We start from the raw sequence: 25,370 nt of genomic DNA on the forward strand, positions 1-25,370 counted from the left end.
CGCAGAATTACACATAACTATGATTTTTTTCCTTAGAGCATAAATTATTCGGAGATTGCAGTATTTGAGGTATATAATTTTTTGCCAGTTCATGAAAAGTGCTGGTTGACAGGGTGCCGGTTAAAACAAAGTTTGCTGTAGCATTTGTTTATATTGACTTCCTTCTGCTTTTTTTTTCAAAAACGGTCATTTCTAGTCAGTGAGCGTGAAGATCAGGAACAGGGTCAGAAAGTGCAGTGCAACTCTTTAAATTGTTTGTGAAATTATGTGCCTTAATTACAGGCTCCTTATCATAATGGTGGTCTGATGTTTCCTGTCATGTTAAAAATCCTGGTAATTGAACAAAACCAAGCCTGAGTTGTTCTAAGCTTTAACAGCTAAGAAACCACTGTCTAAACCTGTCTCAATAAGGTTCTGACAATTATCTAATATCAGAAAACACAGATCACTTTGTTAGTTTGTGCAAGATTCAAATCTGTTAGTTGGATGTTTTAGCATAATTTTTGCTGCTCAAATCAGCATAATTTTAGAACTATTATTTCAGCATTAAGATTCCTTTACCACCATGTGATTCAACCCATCTTCTACAATTGTGAAATGTTTTCCACTTTGTATAACAATCAACAACAACTTATATTTATAAAGCATATGTAAATTAGTAATCATGATTTGGAGATGCCGGAGTTGGACTGGGGTGTACAAAGTCAAAAATCACACAACACCAGGTTATGGTCTAACAGGTTTAATTGGAAGCACTAGCTTCCAACCACCTGATGAAGGAGCGGCGCTTCGAAAGTTAGTGCTTCCAACTGAACCTGTTGGACTATAATCTGGTGAAGTGTGATTTGTAAATTAGTAAAGCATCCCAAAGCTCTTGATAGGATTATAGCATTAAATAAGTTAACAAAAAACGGTATTATTAGAAGAGATTCTCAAAAGGATTTGAGGAATGCCTTAAAGAAGTAGTGGGAATTTCAGAGTTTAGACATAGTAAGACACAGCAGTCAGGGCAAAAGTGATTAAAATGCAGAAGAGTGCAGAACTAAATACGTGGAAAGCTGGAAACTTTTAGTACTAGGGGAAGGGGAAACATCTTCAAAAGAGTTGAAGGGTGTGTTGCTGAACAAAGGGACCTTGGAGTGCAGATTCACAGCTACTTGAAAGTAGAGTCATGGGTAGATAGGATAGTGAAGAAGGCGTTTGGTATGTTTTCCTTTATTGGTCAGAGTACTGAGTACAGGAGTTGGGAGTTCATATTGCGGCTGTACAAAACATTGGTTAGGCCACTTTCGGAATATTCTTGTCACCTTCCTATCAGAAAGATGCTGTGAAACCTGAAAGGGTTCAGAAAAGATTTTCAAGGATGTTACCAAGGTTGGAGGATTTGAGCTATAGGCAGAGGTTGATTAGGCTAGGGCTGTTTTCCCTGGAGCGTCGGAGGCTGAGGGGTGACCTTATAGAGGTTTATAAAATCATGAGGGCCATGTATAGGGTAAATAGACAAAGACTTTTTCCCTGGGGTGGGGGAGTTCAGAACTAGAGGGTATAGGTTTAGGGTGAGAGGGGAAAGATATAAAAGAGACCTAAGGAGTAACCTTTTCACGCACATGTATGGAATGAGCTGCCAGTGGAAGTGGTGGAGGCTAGTACAATTGCACCATTTAAAAGACATCTGGATGGGTATATAAATATGAAGGTTTTAGAGGGATATGGGCCGGGTGCTGGCAGGTGGGACTAGGTTGGGTTGGGATGTCTGGTCGGCATGGACGAGTTGGACTGAAAGGGTTGTTTCCATGCTGTACATCTCTATTACTCTATAAATCCAGGATGGGAAATTGAAAATTAATGTATTCCTGGATGAGCTTATGACCCATCTTTTCCATCACAAATACCACCTCCTTCCATCTCTACCATAACACAATTCAGCTTCTTTCCTCAAACAGGAGGAACAAGCCAGAAAATCTGGCATGTTAGGAATACTTAGGACTGGATAAGAAGCAAAAGAGGATTTCAGCAGATGCAAAGGGAGGCCATCATGGAACATGATGGTATTATCTCTATCACCCCTCAATTTGTAGTTATGCCCTCTCATACAAGCTGACGTCATCATCCTAGGAATAAGACTTTCACTGTCTACCTTATCTAATCCTCTGATCGTTCGTATGTCTCTATCAAATCCCCTCTTAGCCTTCTTCTTTCCAATGAGAACAGACCCAACTCTCTCAGCCTTTCCTCATAAGACCTTTCCTCCAGACCAAGCAACATCCTGGTAAATCTCCTCTGCATCTTTTCCAATGCTTCCACGTCCTTCCCGAAATATGGGGACCAGAACTGTACACAATATTCCAAGTGTGGCTGCACCAGCGTTTTGTATAGTTGCAGCTTGATATTGCGGCTCTGGAACTCAATCCCTCTATGAATGAAACCTAACACACCGTATGCCTTCTTAACAGCACTATCCACCTGGGTGGCAACTTTCAGGGATCTATGTACATGGACTCCAAGATCCCTCTGCACATTCACACTGCCAAGAATCTTTCCATTGATCCAGTACTCTGCCTTCCTGTTATTCTTCCCAAAGTGCATCACCTCACATTTAGCTGCATTGAACTCCATTTGCCACCTCTCAGCCCAATTCTGCAGTTTATCCAAGTTCCTCTGCAACCTGTAATATTCTTCCAAACTGTCCACTACTCCACTGACTTTAGTGTCATCTGCAAACTTACTAATCCATCCACCCATGTCTGCGTCTTAAGTAATTTATAAAAATGACAAACAGCAGTGGTCTCAAAACAGATCCTTGTGGCACACCACTAGTAACCGGACTCCAGGCTGAATATTTTCCATCATCGACCACTCGCTGCCTTCTTTCAGAAAGCCAGTTTCTAATCCAAACTGCTAAGTCACCCTCAATTCCATGCCTCTGCATTTTCTCGAACAGCCTACCATGTGAAACCTTATCAAAGGCTTTAGTGAAATCCATGTATACCACATCAACTGCCCTACCCTCATCTACGTGCTTGGTCACCTTCTCAAAAAACTCAATGAGGTTTGTGAGACACGACCTGCCCATGACAAAACCATGTTGACTATCTGAAATCAAACTGTTATAAATCTTATCTCTTATAATCCCTTCCAAAACCTTTCCTACAACAATAGAAGTAAGGCTCACCGGTCTATAATTACCTGGGTCATCTCTACTGCCCTTCTTGAATGACGGCACAACATTTCCAATCCTCCAGTTCTCTGGTACTAAACCTGTAGACAATGACAACTCAAATATCAAAGCCAAGGGCTCTGCTATCTCCTCCTTAGCTTCCCAGAGAATCCTCGGATAAATCCCATCCAGCCCAGCTGTCTTGTCTACTTTCACTCCTTCTAGAATTGATAACACCTGTTCGTAACTAACCTCTATCCTTTCTAGTCTAATATCTTGTACCTCATTCTTCTCCTCTACAATAATCTCCTTTTCCTGAGTGAAAACCGATGAGAAATGTTCGTTTAGCACCTCTCCAATCTCCACAGGGCCCACACTCAACTTTCCACTTCTGTTTTTGACTGGCCCTATTCCTACCCTAATCATCCTTTTATTCCTCACAAACCGAGGGAAAGCTTTAGGGCTCTCCTTTATTCTATTTGCTAAAGACTGCTCATGTCCCCTCTTTGCTCTTCTTAACTCTCTCTTTAAATGCTTCATAGCTGATCTGTAACTCTCCATCGCCTCATCTGAACCATCTTGCCTCATCAACACATAACCCTCCTTCTTCTTAACAAGAGATGCAATTTCTGTAGTAAACCACAGTTCCCTTACCTTATCACTTCCTCCCTGCCTGACAGGAACATACCAATCAAGGACATGCAATATCTATTCCTTAAACCAGCTTCACATTTCCATTGTCTGCATTTCGCTATCCCACTCTATGCATCCTAATTCTTGCCTAATCGCATTGTAATTGCCCTTACCCCACCGATAACTCTTGACCTGTGGCTTGTACCTATCCCTTTCCATCGCTAAACTAAACATAACTAAATTATGGTCACTCTCTTCAAAGTGCTCACCTACAACTAGATTAAACACCTGGCCTGGTTCAGTACCAAGCACCAGATCCAGTGTGGCCTCCCCTCTTGTCGGCCCTTCAACATACTGTGTCAGGAAACCCTCCTGTACACATTGGACTAAAACTGATCCATCTGACATACTAGAGTTATAACATTTTCCAGTCAATGCTGGGGAAGTTAAAGTCCTCCATAATGACCACCCTGTTCCTTTCACTCCAACCCAGAATAATTTTGCTAATCCTCTCTTCCACCTCCCTGGAACTCTGCGGTGGCCTATAAAAAACTCCAAGCAGTATAACCTGTCCTCTCCTGTTTCTAACCTCAGCCCACACTACCTCAGTACACGAGTCCTCATCAAAAGTTCTTTCAGCCACCGTTACACTATCCTTGACTAACAAGGCCATGCCTCCCCCTCTTTTACCGCCTTGCCTGTTCTTAATGAAAGATCTAAACCTTGGAAACTACAACATCCATTTCTCACCCTGCTCTATCCATGTCTCCGAAATGGCCACAACATCGAAGTCCCAGGTACCTATCCATGCTGCAAGCTCACCTACCTTATTTTGGATACTTCTGGCGTTGAAGTAGACACACTTCAAACCACTTTGCTGTCTGCCAGCACAATCCTGTGCCCCTGAAATCCTGTCCCTGTCCTTCCTACGCTCATCCTTCTGTGCACTGCAACTACACCTTCAGTTCCTATCCCCCTGCTGAGCTAGTTTAAACCCACCTGAATAGCACCAGCAAATTTCTCACCCATGATATTAGTACCCTTCTGGTTCAAGTGAAGGCCATCCTGTTTGTACAAGTCCCATCTTCCCCAGAATGAGCCTCAATTATCCAAGAACCTGAAACCCTCCCTCCTGCACCATCCTTGCAGCCACGTGTTCAGCTGATATCTCTCCCTATTCCTTGCCTTGCTATCACGTGGTACGGGTAACAAACCAGAGATAACAACTCTGTTTGTTCTAGTTCTAAGCTTCCACCCTAGCTCCCTGAAATCCTGCCTTACATCCCTATCCCTCTTTCTACCTATGTCGTTGGTACCTACATGAACAACAACTTGAGGCTGGTCACCCTCTCCCTTCAGGACCCAAAGATACGATCAGAGACATCACGGACCCTGGCACCTGGGAGGCAACACACCAACCGTGAATCTCGTTCGCTCTCAACAAACCTTCTACCTGAGCCTCTAACTATTGAGTCCCCAATGACTAACACACTCCTTTCCCTCCTTCCCTTCTGTGCAACAGGGACAGGGTCTGTGCCAGAGACCTGGGCCCCATTGCATACCCCCGGTAAGTTGTTCCCTTCAACAGTATCGAAAACAGTATACACGTTCTTCAGGGCAACGACCACAGTGGATCCCTCCACTGACTGTTTTTTCCCCCTTCGAACAGTCACCCAGCTTTCTTTGTGTCTAGGAGTAACTACTTCCCTGTAACTCTTATCTATCACAGCCTCTGCCTCCCGAATGATCTGAAGTTCATCCAGCTCCCACTCCAGTTCCCCAGCACGGTCTTGGAGGAGCGAGAGTTGGGTGCACTTCCTGCAGATGTACTTGGATGGGACACTAATGCCGTCCCTCACCTCAGACATCATGCAGGAGGAACATTGCTCTCCCTGCACTGCCATCCCTGCTAGTACCCTTATCACAAAGTAGAAAAGAAGAGACGCTTACCTGATATGCCCCTGGTCTTTAAGGTGACAGAAGGTGGTTGGATGGGAGGCCCTACAAGGGTAGGATCTCGGGTTTAGAAAACACTGATTTTATATAGCTGAACGGAAATAAAAATAAGAGGTCCCTCCTTTCCCAGAAACTTCTGCTCTCTGACTTCAAATTTAAAAGCACAAATCAGTGATTCAGTGCTCCTGGCAGGCCCTTGGTGCAAACTCCCGCCCTTCGAGTTGCTGCTGCCACTGGAAAACAGAAATGGAGGACTCCCGTGCTCGTGGTAAGTTTTTAAAGGTTCAAATCAGTGACTCACAGCTCCTGGCAGGCCCCTGGTGCAAGCTCCTGCCTTTCAAGTTGCTGCTGCCGCTGGAAAACAGAAATTATTTCTTCTTCGATACCTGTCCTGTTATGTGTTTAGTGTTAGGTGGCTGACACACTGTTCTTACAAGTGGCTCCTTGTCTTTATCGTTCCTCACCTTTACCCATTTACCCAATGTGTTTCTACAATCTGATTTCCTGAACTGGAGTAATTCTCTCTATTGTGAAAATATCATCTTGAATCAAGAGTCACTCCTTCACCTTTTTCTGCTTCCTCTTCCTCATAATTGTCAGTGTTCTTCTATGTTCAAGTTCAATGTCATCCTATAGCTATGACTGATTAATGGCTATTATGTCGTACTTGTTGATTTGCCTTATGCCAATTTGAGCAGAGCATATTTGAACATTGAATAGTTTTGAGGGTCTGATTTGCTGTTTTTAATTCCTCATAGTGACACTGCACACCCTCTTTCTTTGTCTACCCTATATTGTTGGTAACTGAATGGACTATGACAACTGAATTTTCACCCTGCCATCCATATTTCTTCTCGAGCCCTGGTGTTGTTCTAGTTTTCTTGACTCGTGCTGTTTATTGCAGAAAACTGTGTCAATCTCCCTCGCAACACTGTCTCCTATTGCCACTACATTCTTTTTTTGTTCTCCCTGCTTGAATGACTTTCTGTACCATAGTGCTGTGGCCAGCCTGCTGACCCATCTTACAGACTATACTTTCTTCCTTCAGAGCATCTCAGACCTGTTTGGCAGTTGCAAAGTTTGCTCGTCGTCTACTGTCTGTTTGGTCCTTCACTCAGAGTCACATTCTGCCGTGTCTCACTAGTGACGAATACAGAGAACTCCACCCAAGAGGTCTGACAATGTAGACCTAACACATCATTCTAAAGAATGTGCAGAAAGAGGCAGGAGTGTATGTGCATTGATCATTGAAAATGGTAGTTCCAGTTGAGAGAGTGAATAGCACAGCATTTGGGATTTTGGGCTTCTTAAATAGAGATATCAAGTTGGATTTATATCAAGTAAAATTGACACAAACCTTTAAGATTTGAGGCAGGAACCTGTATTTTCCTCTAAATGTTGCCCATGGCACCCTCATTTCCCCTTGTCCTGGTATGCCTTCCTAGCAACTCAATTACCCTTCATGACCATTCACCCACTACACAATATAGAAGTAGGACGCCTCTTGTGACATTAGTATATCTAAAAAAATGGTTTTTAAAAAAAATGTTGTTAACAAAATACATTACTACTAAAGGGCAATAAAAATATCAATTTATGCAGATCCTTTAAAGTTTCAGTACCTGAAGCAAGAGTTGATTCATATGACATGGTTGTCGAACCTCTTTTAACTGAAACCAAACACCCAAAAAAGCTCACCTCCACTTGTAATCTGTGAGGAAGTGAAAGAAACTCTGCAGAGGAAGATACAAAGAGAAGTCGACAGCTTTTGAAAATTGATTTTTTTTTGGTAAATCTTAGTCGTGATTTTTTTTATTGGACTAGTATTGTAGAGTGGGAGGTAAAAGATAGATTTAAGAGAAAGGAGTTGTAAATAGTTGTTGGTTTTAATATTCCCTGTTGTATTTAAAGAATAAAATTGCTATTTTTTATGTTAAATAGTGACCCCTGGGATAGTTCTTTGCCTCTTGAAATTGAATAGATTATAGCATGGGGTAAATCTTTTCTGTGTCGCTGGTTTAAATTAGCAGATGGGGTTTACCTCAAGTCGTAACAATACATTCTCAGTCCCCTTACCAGCCTCAGACCATTCATCAAATCATAACACCCTAGCCTAAATGGTGTTACTGCCTTCTGGAACAAAGTATCCAGGTAAAAGTCTCTAACATTGAGGCATCACTGTCTGTAGATCAGACTTCAACTCATTCACTCTGAGTTGAAGCTCCTTGAGCTATAGTCAGTAACTACACACATGTATCACAATGGCATCATTAGGTTCCACATATTGCTGTCAGAGTACTTTATTCCTCTATATCCCGTATACTTCAGGACCAACTGTTTTTTAGATAAAGGATATTTTTGGTTTTCAGGTAGCAAGCAGTAATAGATTTGCAAAGGTTTAATCATCTCTTCCAACTCAGCAAATATCATTAAAATTGAGCTCACCGAGTCTGTTAGAATTCCTGAGCTTGTTAAACTGCAGTAAATTTGGCAAAGTTTACATTAAGGAAATGCAAAGCACAGAATGTGATTCAGATATGTTGGCCAAAGAAATAGAATTAAATCTTGCATGAGTTTCTGGAACCTGTAGAGTTCTATTGACTGTTGGAAAAACTGTCACTTTGCTTAATGAATCAGTTTTAAAAATTCAGAATGGTTATAACCACTTGTGACGATTGCACCCAACTGCTAGCAATCATGGTGTGTGAGTAGGTGTGGAGAATAGGAGAAGAATCAGGCACAAAACAGTCACCGAAAAGCTTGCAACACTTCTACTGATCTGAGCTTGGTCATCAGACAAACAGTATTTTCCTCTAATAAAATATTTTCCACAGAAGGTCCATTCAGGTCTGTTCAAATCTGTTTGGCCCCTTTTAGAAAAAAACTCTGCTTAACCCTACAACTGATCTTTTTTCCAAAGGCCCAAACTCAGTATGTTTGTTGGTCTGTTTTGGTCCACTTTGAAAAAGACTTTTTCGGTTTTTTAGGTCTTTTTGATTTTTTGACGTGTGAATAAAGGATCTGTACTAATGTACTTCCAGTTTTGGAAGATCAATAAGAAAAATATTTACCAACCAATCACTTACCTTTTCCTCTGCGGTATCCTTCATGGATTTTGTTAAAACGTGAAGCCAAAGACGAGCCTCTTACCTCCGAAAATGGTGTCTCTCCTGAACTCTCCATTCATGTTCTTTTAAATGGTTTCTCTGCCACACTAGCACGTGGTGCTCTTTGAATTAGTGCCTCCACCACAACCTATCTTCAGGCTGTTCCAAATCGTATCTTTATGACTGTCAACATTCATGCTATTTTTGTCTCCATATCTGTCTCAATTTACACTCTTTTAAATGGTAACTCTTAATAAGTTTCACCAGTATTAATAAAGTTTACTAATATTGATAATTCCTATTAATAATTTATACACTTTCCTTGTCACAATAAACCTTATGTTTAAAAAAAGCCTCACCAAGTTTATCAGACATGAGTCCGAATGGATGGCGATTGGTAGGTGAGAGTGATAGTAAATTGAGCATATTCTGAAGCTAGCAATGCAGTTAGTAGGATGTGTCATTTATAGATGGATTCACTGACCTTGACCGCTCATGAAGTTAAAAAATCATTTGGTAGTTCAGAACTTGAATATTGCTGAACAAACATTTTCTCAAATCTTTTATTTTGTACTCATCAAGACGATTTGCAAGATACACAAATGTAAAATGAAATCAGCTTTTATATTGCATTGGAGGAAAGTATTGATTGCCTGATAATTGAGTTCCAACCAGTAGAAGATGTGTTGTAGCAAATGCATCAGTTAATGATGACTGATAGTTTACTGCCCCTTTGTTTAAATGTTTGAAAACAAGTTCTGTTTGGTGAAGTCCTTGCCCTGAGAAATGAACCAGAGAATAGCTGTCAACTACTTTGGAAAGTTGAGTAGGAACTGAAGGGGAATCGATTTAACTCAGTTGGCTGGTTTGTTGGTTTGCAGAGCAGTACGTTGCCAATAGCGTGGGTAAAATTCCCATCACCGGTTTGAAGTTACTATGAAGGGTTCTCCTTCTCAACCTCTTCCCTCGCCTGAGGTCTGGTGGCCCTCATGTTAAATCACCACCAGTCGCTTCTCTCTGAGAGTGCAGCCCCCCGTGGTCTGGTAAGATCATGGTGACACAACAACGACACAGACGCTGAAGATGTACCTATTCTTTCTGTCTGCAACCAAAAGTCTCTGTGTATTAACGTATGTGGCTTTCAGTACAACAAATTGTGTCAGAGCTTCTACTTCTATTTTTGGGTAGATTTTTTTCAATAATATCTATTATGTCATTGGCTCTCTGGCCACACAGTTGCTTGGGGTTTGACTTTCAAACTTAACTCCCATTTCTTTCTGCTTCATCTACCTTTTGAGTGTGTCTTGAGAACCTCCTGGGACCCTATAGCTTATGTGGCTCCTCTGAACATAGAACATAGAACATAGAACAATACAGCACAGAACAGGCCCTTCGGCCCACGATGTTGTGCCGAACTTCTAACCTAGATTAAGCACCCATCCATGTACCTATCCAAATGCCGCTTAAAGGTCGCCAATGATTCTGACTCTACCACTCCCACGGGCAGCGCATTCCATGCCCCCACCACTCTCTGGGTAAAGAACCCACCCCTGACATCTCCCCTATACCTTCCACCCTTCACCTTAAATTTATGTCCCCTTGTAACACTCTGTTGTACCCGGGGAAAAAGTTTCTGACTGTCTACTCTATCTATTCCTCTGATCATCTTATAAACCTCTATCAAGTCACCCCTCATCCTTCGCCGTTCCAACGAGAAAAGGCCGAGAACTCTCAACCTATCCTCGTACGGCCTATTCTCCATTCCAGGCAACATCCTGGTAAATCTTCTCTGCACCCTCTCCAAAGCTTCCACATCTTTCCTAAAGTGAGGCGACCAGAACTGCACACAGTACTCCAACTGTGGCCTTACCAAAGTCCTGTACAGCTGCAACATCACTTCACGACTCTTGAATTCAATCCCTCTGCTAATGAACGATAATACTCCATAGGCCTTCTTACAAACTCTATCCACCTGAGTGGCAACCTTCAAAGATCTATGTACATAGACCCCAAGATCCCTCTGTTCCTCCACCTGACTAAGAACCCTACCATTAACCCTGTATTCCGCATTCTTATTTGTCCTTCCAAAATGGACAACCTCACACTTGGCAGGGTTGAACTCCATCTGCCACTCCTCAGCCCAGCTCTGCATCATATCTAAGTCCCTTTGCAGCCGACAACAGCCCTCCTCACTGTCCACAACTCCACCTATCTTCGTATCATCTGCAAATTTACTGACCCACCCTTCGACTCCCTCATCTAAGTCATTAATAAAAATTACAAACAGCAGAGGACCCAGAACTGATCCCTGCGGAACTCCACTTGTAACTGGGCTCCAGGCTGAATATTTACCATCTACCACCACTCTCTGCCTTCGACCGGTTAGCCAGTTTTCTATCCAATTGGCCAAATTTCCCTCTATCCCATGCCTCCTGACTTTCCGCATAAGCCTACCATGGGGAACCTTATCAAATGCCTTACTAAAATCCATGTACACTACATCCACTGCTCTACCCTCATCCACATGCTTGGTCACCTCCTCGAAGAATTCAATAAGACTTGTAAGGCAGGACCTACCCTTCACAAATCCGTGCTGGCTGTCCCTAATCAAGCAGTGTCTTTCCAGATACTCGTAAATCCTATCCCTCAGTACCCTTTCCATTACTTTGCCTACCACAGAAGAAAGACTAACTGGCCTGTAATTCCCGGGGTTATCCCTATTCCCTTTTTTGAACAGGGGCACAACATTTGCTACTCTCCAGTCCCCTGGTACCACCCCCGTTGACAGTGAAGACGAGAAGATCATTGCCAACGGTACTGCAATTTCCTCTCTTGCTTCCCACATAATCCTAGGATATATCCCGTCAGGCCCGGGGGACTTGTCTATCCTCAAGTTGTTCAAAATGTCCAACACATCTTCCTTCCTAACAGGTATCTCTTCTAGCTTAACAGTCCGTTTCGCACTCTCCTCTTCAACAATACGGTCCCTCTCGTTCGTAAATACTGAAGAGAAGTACTTGTTCAAGACCTCTCCTATCTCTTCCGACTCAATACACAATCTCCCACTACTGTCCTTGATCGGACCTACCCTCGTTCTCGTCATTCTTAGGTTTCTCACATACGCATAAAATGCCTTGGGGTTATCCTTGATCCTATCCGCCAAGGATTTTTCATGCCTTCTCTTAGCTCTCCTAATCCCTTTCTTCAGGTCCCTTCTGGCTATCCAGTATCCCTCCACTGCTGTGTCTGAACCCTGTTTCCTCAACCTTATGTAAGCCTCCTTCTTCCTCTTTACTAGACATTCAACCTCCCTCGTCAACCAAGGCTCTCTCACACGACCATTTCTTTTCTGCCTGATAGGTACATACATATCATGGACACGTCGTATCTGCTCTTTGAAAAAGTTCCACATTTCCACCACATCCTTCCCTGACAGCCTATGCTCCCAACGTATGCTCCTCAAATCCTGTCTTACAGCATCGTAATTTCCCTTCCCCCAATTATAAAATCTACCTTGTTGTGCGCACCTATCTCTCTCCATAACCAAGGTGAAAGTCACAGAATTGTGGTCACCATCACCAAAATGTTCACCCACTAACAAGCCCACCACTTGTCCCGGTTCATTACCGAGTACCAAATCCAATATGGCCTCCCCTTGGTTGGACAATCTACATACTGCGTTAGAAAAGCTTCCTGGACACACTGCACAAACACCGCCCCATCCAATCTACTTGATCTAAAGAGCTTCCAATCAATATTTGGGAAGTTGAAGTCGCCCATGACTACGACCCTGTGGCTTCTGCACCTTTCCAAAATCTGTTTCCCAATCTGTTTCTCCATATCTCTGCTGCTATTGGGGGGCCTATAGTAAACACCCAACAAGGTGACTGCACCTTTCCTATTTCTGACTTCAGCCCATACTACCTCCAGAGGCAGATCCCCCTCAAACTTCCTTTCTGCAGCCGTTATACCATTTCTAATTAGCAATTTTTACCACCCTCCCTAATCTTACTGAAACATCTGTAACCAGGAACCTCCAACAGCCATTCCTGTCCCTCATCTATCCACGTTTCCGTGATGGCCACAACATCGTAGTCCCAGGTACCGATCCACGCCTTAAGTTCACCCACCTTATTTCTGATACTCCTTGCGTTGAAGTATACGCACTTGAGCCCATCTCTGTGTCCGCAAGTAGTCCCTGTCAGTGCTACCTTCTCCACAGCCTCCCTACAGTCTTGGGCATCCTGACACACAGCTAGCTTACTTGCTGGACTACAAGTTCGGATCCCATCCCCATGCCAAATTAGTTTAAACCCCCCCAAAGAGTGCTAGCAAACCTACCCCCCAGGATATTGGTGCCCTTCTGGTTCAGGTGCAACCCGTCCTATTTGTACAGGTCCCACCTTCCCCAGAATGCAGTCCAATTATCCAAATATCTGAAGCCCTCCCTCCTACACCATCCTTGCAGCCACGTGTTCAACTGCACTCTCTCCCTATTCTTTGCCTCACTGTCACGTGGCACCGGCAACAACCCAGAGATGACGACTCTGTCTGTCCTAGCTTTTAGCTTCCAGCCTAACTCCTTGAGCTCTTGAATGACCTCCCCACCCCTCTTCCTACCTATGTCGTTGGTGCCAATGTGTACCACGACTTCTGGCTGCACACCCTCCCCCTTAAGGATTCTGAAGACACGGTCCGAGGCGTCTCGGACCCTGGCACCCGGGAGGCAACAAACCATCCGAGAGTCTCGCCCATGTCCACAGAACCGCCTGTCCGTCCCTCTAACTAGAGAGTCCCCTATAACTAGCACTCTCCTCCTCTCCCCCTTTCCCTTCTGAGTCTCAGAGCCACAGACCCCTTCACTGCAGCTTACACCTGCTTCTTGACATCCTCCCCACCAAGACTTCCAGTGCAGCATTTGAAAAGCTTAGAATTTGCTGATTCTCATGCTTTTGCCTTAATCCAGATCAGGTTATTTTCCCATGCGACTTCCAGAACCTTTCAAAATGCAGTGCGACTCCTCTTTAAGAAATGCAACGTCAATTTTAATTTACGCTACCGTGCTTGACTGGTTTGCTGAAATGGCATGGAACAGCAGGTTGGATGAAATTTGTACGTTTGTCCATGCTGCAGCAAAAAGGGATTTGCAAGTTGTTGAATACTGCCTGCAGAGACAATATTCTTCCAATCTCTGAAACAGTGTTGCTTCTATTTCCTTGCTAACACCCATGTACTATCAATGATTTGCTTTAAATAGTACCAGAATGAGTTTTTAGTTTGCTTAACATTGAGATACATAGTTGAAGATCATCACAAAGAAAGGAATGTGATTTTTTAAAGAGGTAAGTGGTTGGAAAATAGGGCCAGCAACAAAATATGCAAGAAGAGTGATGCAAGAGTGCCAGAATAAATTTGCATGTGTTGAAATAACTTTTGGAAATATGTCAGAGAAATTCCGCCTCGAAACCCTTCAACCCCAGGGCATCAATGTGAACTTTACCAGTTTCCTCATTTCCCCTTCCCAACCTTACCCCAGTTCTATCCTTCCAGCTCAGCACTGTCCTCATGACCTGTTTCACCTGTCAATCTTCCTTCCCACCTATCCGCTCCACCCTCCTCTCTAACCTATCACCTTCACCTCCACCTCCATCCACCTATTGCACTCTCAGCTACCTTCTCCCCATGCGCCACCCCTTCCAAGTTATCCCTCCACCCCTGAGGCTCGCTGCCTCATTCCTGATTGGAGGGCCTTTGCCCGAAACATCAATTCTCCTGCTCCTTGGATGCTGTCTGACCTGCTGTGCTTTTCCAGTACCACTCTAATCTTTTAATATATCCACCCAACCTCATTTAATGTTACTTTTTATGTTTGGATGCAGAGTTTAACATTATACTGTGCATAATATACAACTAGATTTGCAGTAGTTTAGAAAATCAAATTTTCATTACTGAATAATGTACATGTTATTTATTAGCTCTCAAGGCATACTTTGCTTTCACATTGTAAATCTTCCTGTTTAGTTTTAAAACTATTAACCAAACTTTGCAATTACTGACTCATTATACAGATACAAATGGTAGGGAAGATGTTACAGCTTACTGGTAGTCAGGAAAGAAATCTGGTAATAGGCTGTGTTGGCAAGGTTATTTGAGTTTGGTAACTCAGGAAACATAATATTCATTCTTGGAAGACAGCGTGATGAGATGTGAAAGTCTTGGAAAAGCACAAAGGTCACAGAGACCTGAATTTTGCAAAGCTGGAGAAGTTGAGAAATGGTCAGACTGAGAGGTAGTTGGACTGTTGTAATGCTGAGTCTTTCTGGTGTGTGGGATCATGTGTGGAACTACTAGTTTGGAACAATACTGTATCAGTGTAATAGTAATAAGTAGTAGGACCAACGGAGTGCTGGTTTGGTGTTATGGTCTTTGGCACTGGGGAACAATGTCTGCATTCTCAGTAAGCTTGTGGGTAAGGCAGTGAGCAAAGATGCAGCTAACGCAGAGTGGAACATCAGGGATTGGTCCTTGCGGTCTTCATGGCATTTATTCAAATACTCTAACTAGTTATAATTTTGGAAAACAACATTATAATTTAAAGTATTGTCAACTATTTAATTAACCTAGGTTTTTCCACTCAGTGTGTTAAGATGTACAGAAATGCTGAAGATCTTAAAATCGCTGATCCAATCATGGTTGGGAAGGAAGGAGAAATGTATTTGTGGTAGCGATTAAGTAATGGATGTCAGCTGGGAAGGCGTTGTTCAGATAGGATCATGAGTTAATCATTGGATCAATTAATCCAAGCAAGATATAAACGTCACCAAGGAACAGTTAAAATCAGGTCTGTATTCATCTATCTATGGGCCAGATTCTTAAATAAAAGTATCACCGATCTTAAGACCGAAACTGAAAGAAAGGTATTTTGAAAAGACTATAGAATGCGAAAGGTATAGGATAGATATTACTACTATTATTAAAGTGGAGTCCCACAGTAGTGTTCTGGAATTAAACAGAGGAAATTACATAGGCAGGAGGACAGATTTGGCCAAGAGTATTGGGCAGGAAGGCGAAATGGTAAGACAGCAGATGAGTAGTGGCAGATGTTTAAGCAGCTACTCAATTCCTCACAACTAAAATACATCCCAGTAACAAAGAAAGATGATAACTGGGTGGAGGTTAAAAATAACCTTCATGGCTAAGTAAGGAGGTCAAGGACAATGTAAAGTCAAAAGGTCTTTTGCCAAAGCCTGTAGCAGGATGGAAGATTAGGAAACATTCAAACATAAACAAAGGGATACTGAAAAATTAATAAAAAGAGCTAAGGTTAATTACCAAAGAAAACTAGCACAAAATATCAAAAGGATAGCAAAAGGTACATAAAAGGAAAGAGGGTGGCTAATGTGAATGTTGGTCCCTTTAAGATGAAACCAGAGAGATAATAGCAGGGAGGACTCAGATGGCAGGGATGCTGAACCAATACTTTGCCTCAGTTTTCATGGCAGAGGACAATAGTCCCATTCCTGTTGGAATGGGCATGTCAGAGGCAAGAGATAAGGTAGAACTTAGAACAATCAACATTGATAGGGAAAGGTACTTAGGAAACTGTTAGGATTGAGGACAGGCAAGTCACCTGGGCCTGATGGCCTACATCCTAGAGCATTGAAGGAAGTGGCAGCGGAGTTAATGGATCCATTGGTTACAATATTCCAAATTTCCCTGGACACAGGAAAGGTTCCAGTGGATTGGAAAGTGGGTAATATAACTCTCTTTTTGAATAAGGGTGAGAGGCAAAATGTGGGAAATTATAGACCTATTAGTTTTTACATTTGTTGAGAGTGTGTTAAAATCAATGATCAAGGAAGTTATTTGCAAAGTCAAAATGCCTTCCATCAGAGTCACCATGGTTTTATGAAGGGCAAATCTTGTTCGACTAATTTGCTAGAGTTCCTCAAAGAAGTAACAAGCAAAGTGGATAACGGGAATTCTGTAGATGTAATTTAATTGGATTTCCAGAAGGCATTTGATGAGGTGCCACACAAAAGGTTAGTTCACAAGGTTGGATCATGTGGAATTAGGGGTAATTTATTAGCCTGGATAGATGACTGACTGGTGGACAGAAGACAGAGAGTCGGGATAATTTTATTTTTCTGGATGGCAAGACATAACTAGTAGGGACCATTATTTACAATCTGCAATAATGACTTGGATACAGGGATAGGAGGCTTTATAGCCAAATCTATGGATGACACGAAAATAGGTCGGAAATAAATTGCAATAAGGAAATAACAACCTTACAAATGGATATAGATAGGTTCGGAGACTAGACCAAAATGTGGCCGATGGAGTTTAACGTGAATATCTGCGACATCTTGCATTTTGGGCGTGGAAAACGTGAAAGTGTTATCTTTATGGGGAGAGACTTTGGGGTGCTCCGGTGCAGGGACATCCAAGTGTATTTGTTTATGAGTTACAGAAAGCTAGCATGCAGCCAATATAAAGGTAAGGAAGTATTGTTGCAACTAGACAGGGTATGGTGAGACTGCATCTGGAGTATTGTGCACAGTTTTGGTCCCCTTATTTGAGGAAAGATGTCATGGCATTGGAAGCAGTTCAGAGGAGATTCACTAGATTGATCCCAGAGATGAGGGCTTTGAGCAGTTTTGGCCTATGCTGTCTGGAATTTAGAAGAATGAGGGAAGATCAAGTTGAGGTATTCAAGATGATAAAAGTTATGGATTAAGTAGACATGGAGCAGATGTTTCCTCTTGTGGGGCATTCTCGGAGAGGTCATAGTCTCAGGATAAGGGGGAGCAAATTTAAAAGAGAGTTGTGGAGAAACTACTTCTCCCAAAGGGTTGTGAATCTGTGGAATGTGCTACCCCAAATGGTAGTGGATGCTGGGACAGTGAGTAAATTTAAGGAGGTATTAGACAGATTTTTAATTGGAATTAGTTGAAGGGATATGGAGAGAAGGCAGGAAAATTGGGACATGCTTAGAATGAATTGACATCTGTATCAAAGAATGCCATCTGAAGGTACTACTAACTGGAGTCATAGCGTAATACAGCCTGGAAACAGACCCTTCTACCCAAACTGGTCCATGCTGACCATGGTGCCCACTCAGCTAGTTCCAATTATCTGCATTTGGTCCATATCCTCTAAGCCCTTCCAAACCATGTACCAATCCAAATGCTTTTTAAATGTTACTATTGTGCCCAGCTTAACCGCTTTCTCTGGCAGCTCATTCCATTTACCCATAACTCTCTGCATGAAAACGTTGCCCCTCAGGTCCTTCTTAAATCTTTCCCCTCTCACCTTAAACCTATGTCCTCTAGTTTTGGACTCCTCATCCCTGGGAAAAAGACTACAAGCATTTATCCCATCCATGCCCCTCAAGCTTTTATACACCTCATTAAGGTCACCCCTTGTTCTCCTATGTTCCACAGAATAAATAGAGATGAATACTAGTTTGGAGCTTTAAGGTATTAAATATATATTTCGATATAACAAGGCAGTTTTGGTACTTTGGAGAAACTGCAGCTGTTTATGTCTAAGAGATGTGGAGGTATTTATTATTTTAAGACATGTGAATGGATAAAGTTGTTTAAGTGAAAAGTAAGGAGAATTTTATAATATCTTTAATTCTTTACAGAATTCTAACAGCAGTTATTTTTTAAATCAGGAAGGTATTTTAATAAACTCTGATAAATAGAATTTAGATAGGTTTCTGCTGTTTATTGATTAATTAAGTTATTATTTTAGCTGACCTCAGAACTGGAAAACTAATTATTTATTTTGGTGGTGTGACAGGGAGCTGTTACAGGTTAGTGATGTGATCAACATCGGAATTCCTATTAAAACGTCACCTTAATGATGTGACCAGGAATTGTTACAGGTAAGTGCCAGGACACTTTCACATCATTTAAAAAGCATCTGGATGAGCACTTAAATTCCAGGCCAGAGTAGACTATGGACCAAGTGCAGGTAAATGGTTTTAGTATAGTTTGGTGTATGCTGCCTGTCAATAGACATGATGGGCCGAAGGGCCTGTTTCTGTGCTATATGACTGACACTTTTGGAAATAAAGGTGAATTGTTTCTGATGGTAAGTTATGATTTGTCTTGACAAAGATCCAATTAAATAAAATATGTTCCTAACCATATGTAAACTTTATACTGTTGATCTAGTATTGAGTAGCAATGATCATATAAGTGAGTTTCATGAAATCTGAGTATAACAGTGAGCAAAACTAAGCTTCATGACCAGTAATAATCATTTTACAGAGTCTTATATTAAGTTATTCTCCACTATCATCTGTCTTTTCTCCTTATTAAATTATGTCAAAATGTGATATCACACACAACCTTTTTTTTGTTTCTTGGTTGGCTTTACAGTGTTATGTATCCTGTTGAGGCCTTTAGTAAACTATTGTGATTTTGGGAAAAGTATTTACAACAAGATTGAACCAGTTTTGCAGCGATTGGATTTTGGTCTAAGGGACTATGTACAACATTTGCAAGCAAGATGGCAAAGTAAGAACAATTTTACATTAACTTTTAAGCTATATATCAAAAAGATAAATAAATAGTGAAATGATCTCAAATTTAGTAGTGTGATAATTTAATGAAGCATTATTAAGCAAATCTTTTTCTCTAATACGCATTCTATTCTGGTAATCTTTCTAACAGTTGCAAGAAATAAAGAAAGAATTTACATTTAAAGAACTTTTTCCAAGACCCTTCAGAGCCAAATATGTTCTTTTAGCAGCAGTCACAGTTGTAATGTGGGACAAACATCACTTGGTTTGCTACAGAAAATAGATAAATGACTAGGAAATAGACAAGTGACCAGATACTCTGTTTTAATGATGTTAGTTTAATAGTAAATGTTGGGCTAGACATTGGGAGAACTCCATCAATCTTCATTGATGATGACAAGGTAGGTGGGATTTCAGTTTAACTTCTCACCTAAAACTCTCCTTCATCACTCCTTCATGAAGGGTCAGCCTGAATGCATGACAAATTCACGGTCTGCTGATTCAGGACGAAGTACTGCCAGGTAGCCGTTTCACTCCGTTTCCCTCATTTAGTCAATTATTCATTTGTTGTGCAGATTATGAGAAGAGAGATTTGGAAGCAATGTTTTGGTTATAAGCTATTATAATAGGAAATTCTGTGGTGTGGTGGTGCTTTTGACATCTAGGTTTAAAGTCCATCAGTTTGGAAGCTGTTGCTAGGAGCTGCAATGAAGTCCTGATATTGGTGTCCTTGATGTTGAGGTGAATTACAGCTTGTATTTTGAACATTGTCCAGATTTCCCATTCTCCAGCTGGAAGGTTGAAACCTGGGACTTCACTGGGGCAGTTTATTTGAGGAGTTTGTTTTCCCTGCACATATCATAGGCTTCGATATGTGTTAACTGGGCAAAAGTGAGGACTGCAGATGCTGGAAACCAGAGTTTAGATCAGAGTGGTGCTGGAAAAGCACAGCAGGTCAGGCAGCATCCGAGGAGCAGGAAAATCGATGTTTCGGGCAAGAGCCCTTCATCAGGGATAGAGACAGGAAGCCCTTAGGGTGGAGAGATAAATGGGTGAGGGGTGGGGCTGGGGCTGGGGGAAGATAGCAAAGAGTCTGGTCAACCTCCCAGAGGTGGATATCTCCCATACGAATCTGATTTCTCCTGAGCCAGGTTGAGTATCAGTACGCTACTGCTGGGTGGACCAGAGTAAGTCAAGTAATGCAGAGTGTGGTGGCTCTGCTGTCCCAGTTGGTGCATGGAGAATGTTTTCAGTGGATTAATGTACAGTCAAGAGTAACATTGTCATTGGACCAGCGACTGGCCGTAAAACTTGACAGGAATTTCTTACCTGACTATGAGTTGTTTAGATGGAAGTTTATGTTTGGCCTCCCAATATAGGGGAGACCAAATCATGTGCAGCAACTACAGTATACTAATTTGAAAGGACTAAAAGTCACTGTTTCAACTCAAAAATGTGTTTGAGCCCTTGGACAGTTTTTTTTATTCATTCATGGTCTGAGGAGAGCCAGGAGGGTGCACGAGAAAGGCTTGGTAGAACGGATTAGGGAGAACACAAAGGCATTTTACACTTATGTGAGGAATAAGAGAATGGTCAAAGAAAGAGTAGGGCCGATCAGGGATAGCATAGGGAAATTGTGTGTGGAGTCTGAGGAGGTCGGGGAAGCCCTAAATGAATTTTTTGCTTCTGTCTTTACGAAAGAAACGAACTTTGTAGTGAATGAAACCTTTGAAGAGCAGGTGTGCATGCTGGAATGGATAGAGATAGAGGAAGCTGATGTGTTAAAAAGTTTGTCAAACATTAAGATTGACAAGTCGCCAGGCCCGGACCAGATTTGTCCTCAGCTGCTTTGGGAAATGAGAAATGCAATTGCTTCGCCACTTGCGAAGATCTTTTCATCCTCGCTCTCCACTGAAGTCAGACCTGAGGACTGGAGAGAGGCAAATGTAATTCGTCTCTTCAAGAAAGGAAATAAGGAACTCCCCGGTAATTACAGACCAATTAGTCTCACGTCTGTCGTCTGCAAGGTGTTAGAAAGGATTCTGAGGGATAGGATTTATGACCATCTGGAAGAGCATGGCTTGATTAAATGCAGTCAGCGTTGCTTTGAGAGGGGCAGGTCATGCCTCACAAACCTTTTGAGGATGTGACTAGAAAAGTTGATGAGAATTGAGCTGTGGATGTGGTGTATATGGACTTCAGCAAGGCATTTGATATGGTTCTCCAAGGTAGGCTCATTCAGTTCAGGAGGAATGGGATACAGGGGAACTTAGCTGTCTGGATACAGAATTAGCTGGCCAACAGAAGACAGCGAGTGGTAGTAGAAGGAAAATATTCTGCCTGGATGTCAGTGGTGAGTGGTGTTCCACAGGGCTCTGTCCTTGGGCCTCTATTGTTTGTAATTTTTATTAATGACTTGGATGAGAGGATTGAAGGATGGGTCAGCAAGTTTGCAGATGACACAAAGGTTGGAGGTGTCATTGACAGTATAGAGGGCTGTTGTAGGCTGCAGCGGGACATTGACAGGATGCAGAGATGGGCTGAGAGGTGGCAGATGGAGTTCAGTCTGGATAAATGTGAGGTGATGCATTTTGGAAGGTCGAATTTGAAAGCTGAGTACAGGATTAAGGATAGGATTCTTGGCAGTGTGGAGGAACAGAGTGTGCAGGTACATAGATCCCTTAAAATGGCCACCCAAGTGGACAGGGTTATTAAGAAAGCATATGGTGTTTTGGGGGATTGAGCTTAAGAGTCGTGGGATCTTGTTGCAGCTCTTTAAAACTTTGGTTAGACTGCACTTGGAATACTGCATCCAGTTCTGGTTGCCCTATTCTAGGAAAGATGTGGATGCTTTGGAGAGGGTTCAGAGGAGGTTTACCAGGATGCTGCCTGGACTGAATGGCTTATCTTATGAAGAGAGGTTGACTGAACTCGGACTTTCTTCATTGGAGAAAAGGAGGAGGAGAGGGGACCTAATTGAGGAATACAAGATAATGAGAGGCATAGATAGAGTCGATAGCTAGAGACTATTTCCCAGGGCAGAAATGGCTAACACGAGGGGTCATAGTTTTAAGATGGTTGGAGGAAGGTATAGAGGGGATGTCAGAGGCAGGTTCTTTACACAGATAGTTTTGAGAGCATGGAATGCGTTGCCAGCAGCAGTTGTGGAAGCAAGGTCATTGGGGATATTTAAGAGACTGCTGGACATGCATATGGTTCACAGAGATTTGAGGGTGCATACATGAGGATCAATGGTCAGCGCAACATCGTGGGCTGAAGGGCCTGTTCTGTGCTGTACTGTTTTGTGTTCTATGTTCTATGAGATGTTGACATCACAGGGTAGGCCAGGTATTGCCTGTCCCATTTGCCCAGAGGACAGTTAAGAATCAACTGCGTAGCTGTGTGACTCGAGTCATGCAGGCCAGACAAGGTAAAGGTAGCAGTTTCCTTCCCTAAAGGACATTAGTGAACGAGGAAGGTTTTTCTGACAATTGACAACAGTTTCTTGGTCACCATTAGACTCTTAATTCTAGATGTTTTAAAAATTGAATTCAAATTCCACTATCTGCCATAGTGGGATTCGAACCAAGAGGAACAAGACAAGGACAGGTGTTGCATTTCCTCCATTAGCCATACGTGCCATAGGGAAGGAGAGCATGTGACTGCCCAGTTTTCTGTGTAAACATGATGGGAACAGTCCCTATAGAATACTTAAAAGGGGAAAATCTATTTTGTGGTTGCATCATGTGAGAGCTGTCAAAAATGATGGAGGATGATCTGTTGAATACTGTGATCGGTGGGCTGGCAGATGAGGTTAAATTTCTGAGTTTCTCCATTTCCAGTGTATAGAAGGCCCATTCTCCAATCTGTTCTGATGACGCAAACTTTCACACCATTGCTTCTAGAATGCCTCCCTTTTTCCTCAACCAATGTTCTACCAATTACTCTTACAAAAACATGGATTTTCAAATTTCAACAGCAATAAAAGAAAACAAACTTATTTGCATATATTTGGATCAAAATGAAATAATTTGTTTCAAACATTGGCCTTCTTTGGCTGAGTTATTAAATGTTAAAAATGGCTGAACCAATGAAGTGGTCAGTCACAAAGACATTGAAGCCACTTTTCTGTCAAAATGTCAATCCTTGATAAATTCTTGAATTTTTCATTTTCGTTACTGCTTTATTTTTGGTTGCTGACTCCTTCCTTCCTTTGACCTTTGTTATCTAAAGAAAAAATCATTTTTCTGTGACACTTCCTCTGCTTATCTGTTGTATGTCATCTTGCAGTGAAGCAAAAGGAATTAGTTGAAAGAAAGTCAGAAGATGAGAGTGAAGTGGATACATCTGCTCTTTGTCCCAAGGTTAGCAAATACTTTTTATATTTTTTAATTTGTTTTTGGAATGTAAATGTCACTAGCAGGGCCAGCATTTGTTTCCTATCCCTAAATATCCTTGAGAAGGTGGAAAGTGAGCTGCCTTCTTGAACCTCTACAGTCCATGTGCTGTAGGTACAGCCATAGTGCTGTTAGGAGTAGATTTCAAGGTTCTTGACTTAATGATAAATGAAGGAGAAGTAGTTTAATGGCAAGTCAAGATGGTGGGTGACTTGGATTGGAACTTCATGAGGATGTTCCCAAATGTCTGCTGCTGAAATTTTCTTTGTAGACTAGAGATCTTGTGTTTAGGAAGTGCTGTTGAAAGAGGCCTTATAAGTTGTTGTAGTGCGTCTTATAAATAAAATCAGAGTGGTTACAGCACAGAGGAGGCTGATTTGACTTGTTTGTACTGTCCCTTTGCAGGAGTCCCACTTTTCAGTCTGCATTTACTTCCTCTTCAGCCATTAATTCAATTCTCAGTTGGAAATCCACAATTGATTCTGTCTCCATTACACTCTGAAGCAGTGCATTCCAGATCCAGATAACTCACTGCATAAAAGATCTTTTCCTTACGTCACTTCTTCCTTTATCAATCACTGTCATTCAACATCTTTTTGGTTCTTCATCCTTCCACCGATGGAAACAACTTCATGCTATTCACACTGTCCTGACCCCTCATGATTTTGAATACTTTTGTCAAATGTTTTTGGTCCCTTTTTTCTCAAAGCTTCTCCAAGTACTCTATGTAAGTAAAGACCCTCTGGAACAATTCTCTCAAATCTTCTTTGCACATTCTCTGATGCATTCACATCCTTTTAAAATTGTGATGGCATTATGTGCCTGTGATGAAGGGTATACGTATTGAAGGAGGTGAATGGCATGGTGATCAAATGGATACTTGTTTTTATAAGTCCCAACCTGAATATCTGTATTCGTGATCTATGATAGGCATAATTGAATTATATATTGAATCATAATTGAATTATAATTACTGAATTATGTATCACATTATACATGTGATACTGCATTGCTGCTAAGTAATATTAGTACATTGGCATGATTGCTTGGTATGGTGCAATGAGGACTTGAAGCATGTTGGAAAGACAGTCAAGATATCATGGATACTATCATGATCTCCAGCACTTTTTGTTTTCAGTTCAGATTCCCTCACCTGCAATGATTTGCTCCTAAAATAATATCAAAATTGTAAGGATTTGCTTACATTCTCTCACTATCACACTGAGCGGATTTTGAAAACTTGAGTAACCACTGAGAGTCCAGCTGTGGAATCAAGTTCTGAAATCTGCAGGTCAAATTTGCACAGCCATTGGCATTCCTGCAGAATAGTTTGTCTTGAAAGTATGGCCCATTTTTGACTTCCCACATGCCGTCTATTCCACTCAGCCATGCTGCCCTTCCATGCAGACTGCTATAACGCGACAGTTGCATTCCTGTCCTCCCCCACACTATAGACCATCAAGCTATAGAAAACCACGATGGATAGTTACACTGTAGAATCTTGCTATAGAAACTCTCTATACCCATTCAATAGAAAGTTTACATTACCCAAACACCATCTACAATTCATCAGTCACGTTATA

The 25,370-nt window shown here is 41.9% G+C and overlaps 1 protein-coding gene across 1 annotated transcript in view; it reads left to right on the top strand.

Moving 5' to 3' along the window:
• LOC140480394 (reticulophagy regulator 1-like) overlaps positions 1–25,370 on the top strand; it is an 82,889-nt gene that overhangs the window by 51,982 nt on the left and 5,537 nt on the right. The window contains exons 6-7 of the mRNA XM_072575196.1: positions 19,248–19,385; positions 23,681–23,754. Of these exons, the coding sequence (XP_072431297.1) occupies positions 19,248–19,385; positions 23,681–23,754 (212 nt within the window). The remainder of the gene's footprint in view (positions 1–19,247; positions 19,386–23,680; positions 23,755–25,370) is intronic.

Source organism: Chiloscyllium punctatum, chromosome 8, assembly GCF_047496795.1.
Source record: "Chiloscyllium punctatum isolate Juve2018m chromosome 8, sChiPun1.3, whole genome shotgun sequence".
Taxonomy (NCBI): domain Eukaryota; kingdom Metazoa; phylum Chordata; class Chondrichthyes; order Orectolobiformes; family Hemiscylliidae; genus Chiloscyllium; species Chiloscyllium punctatum.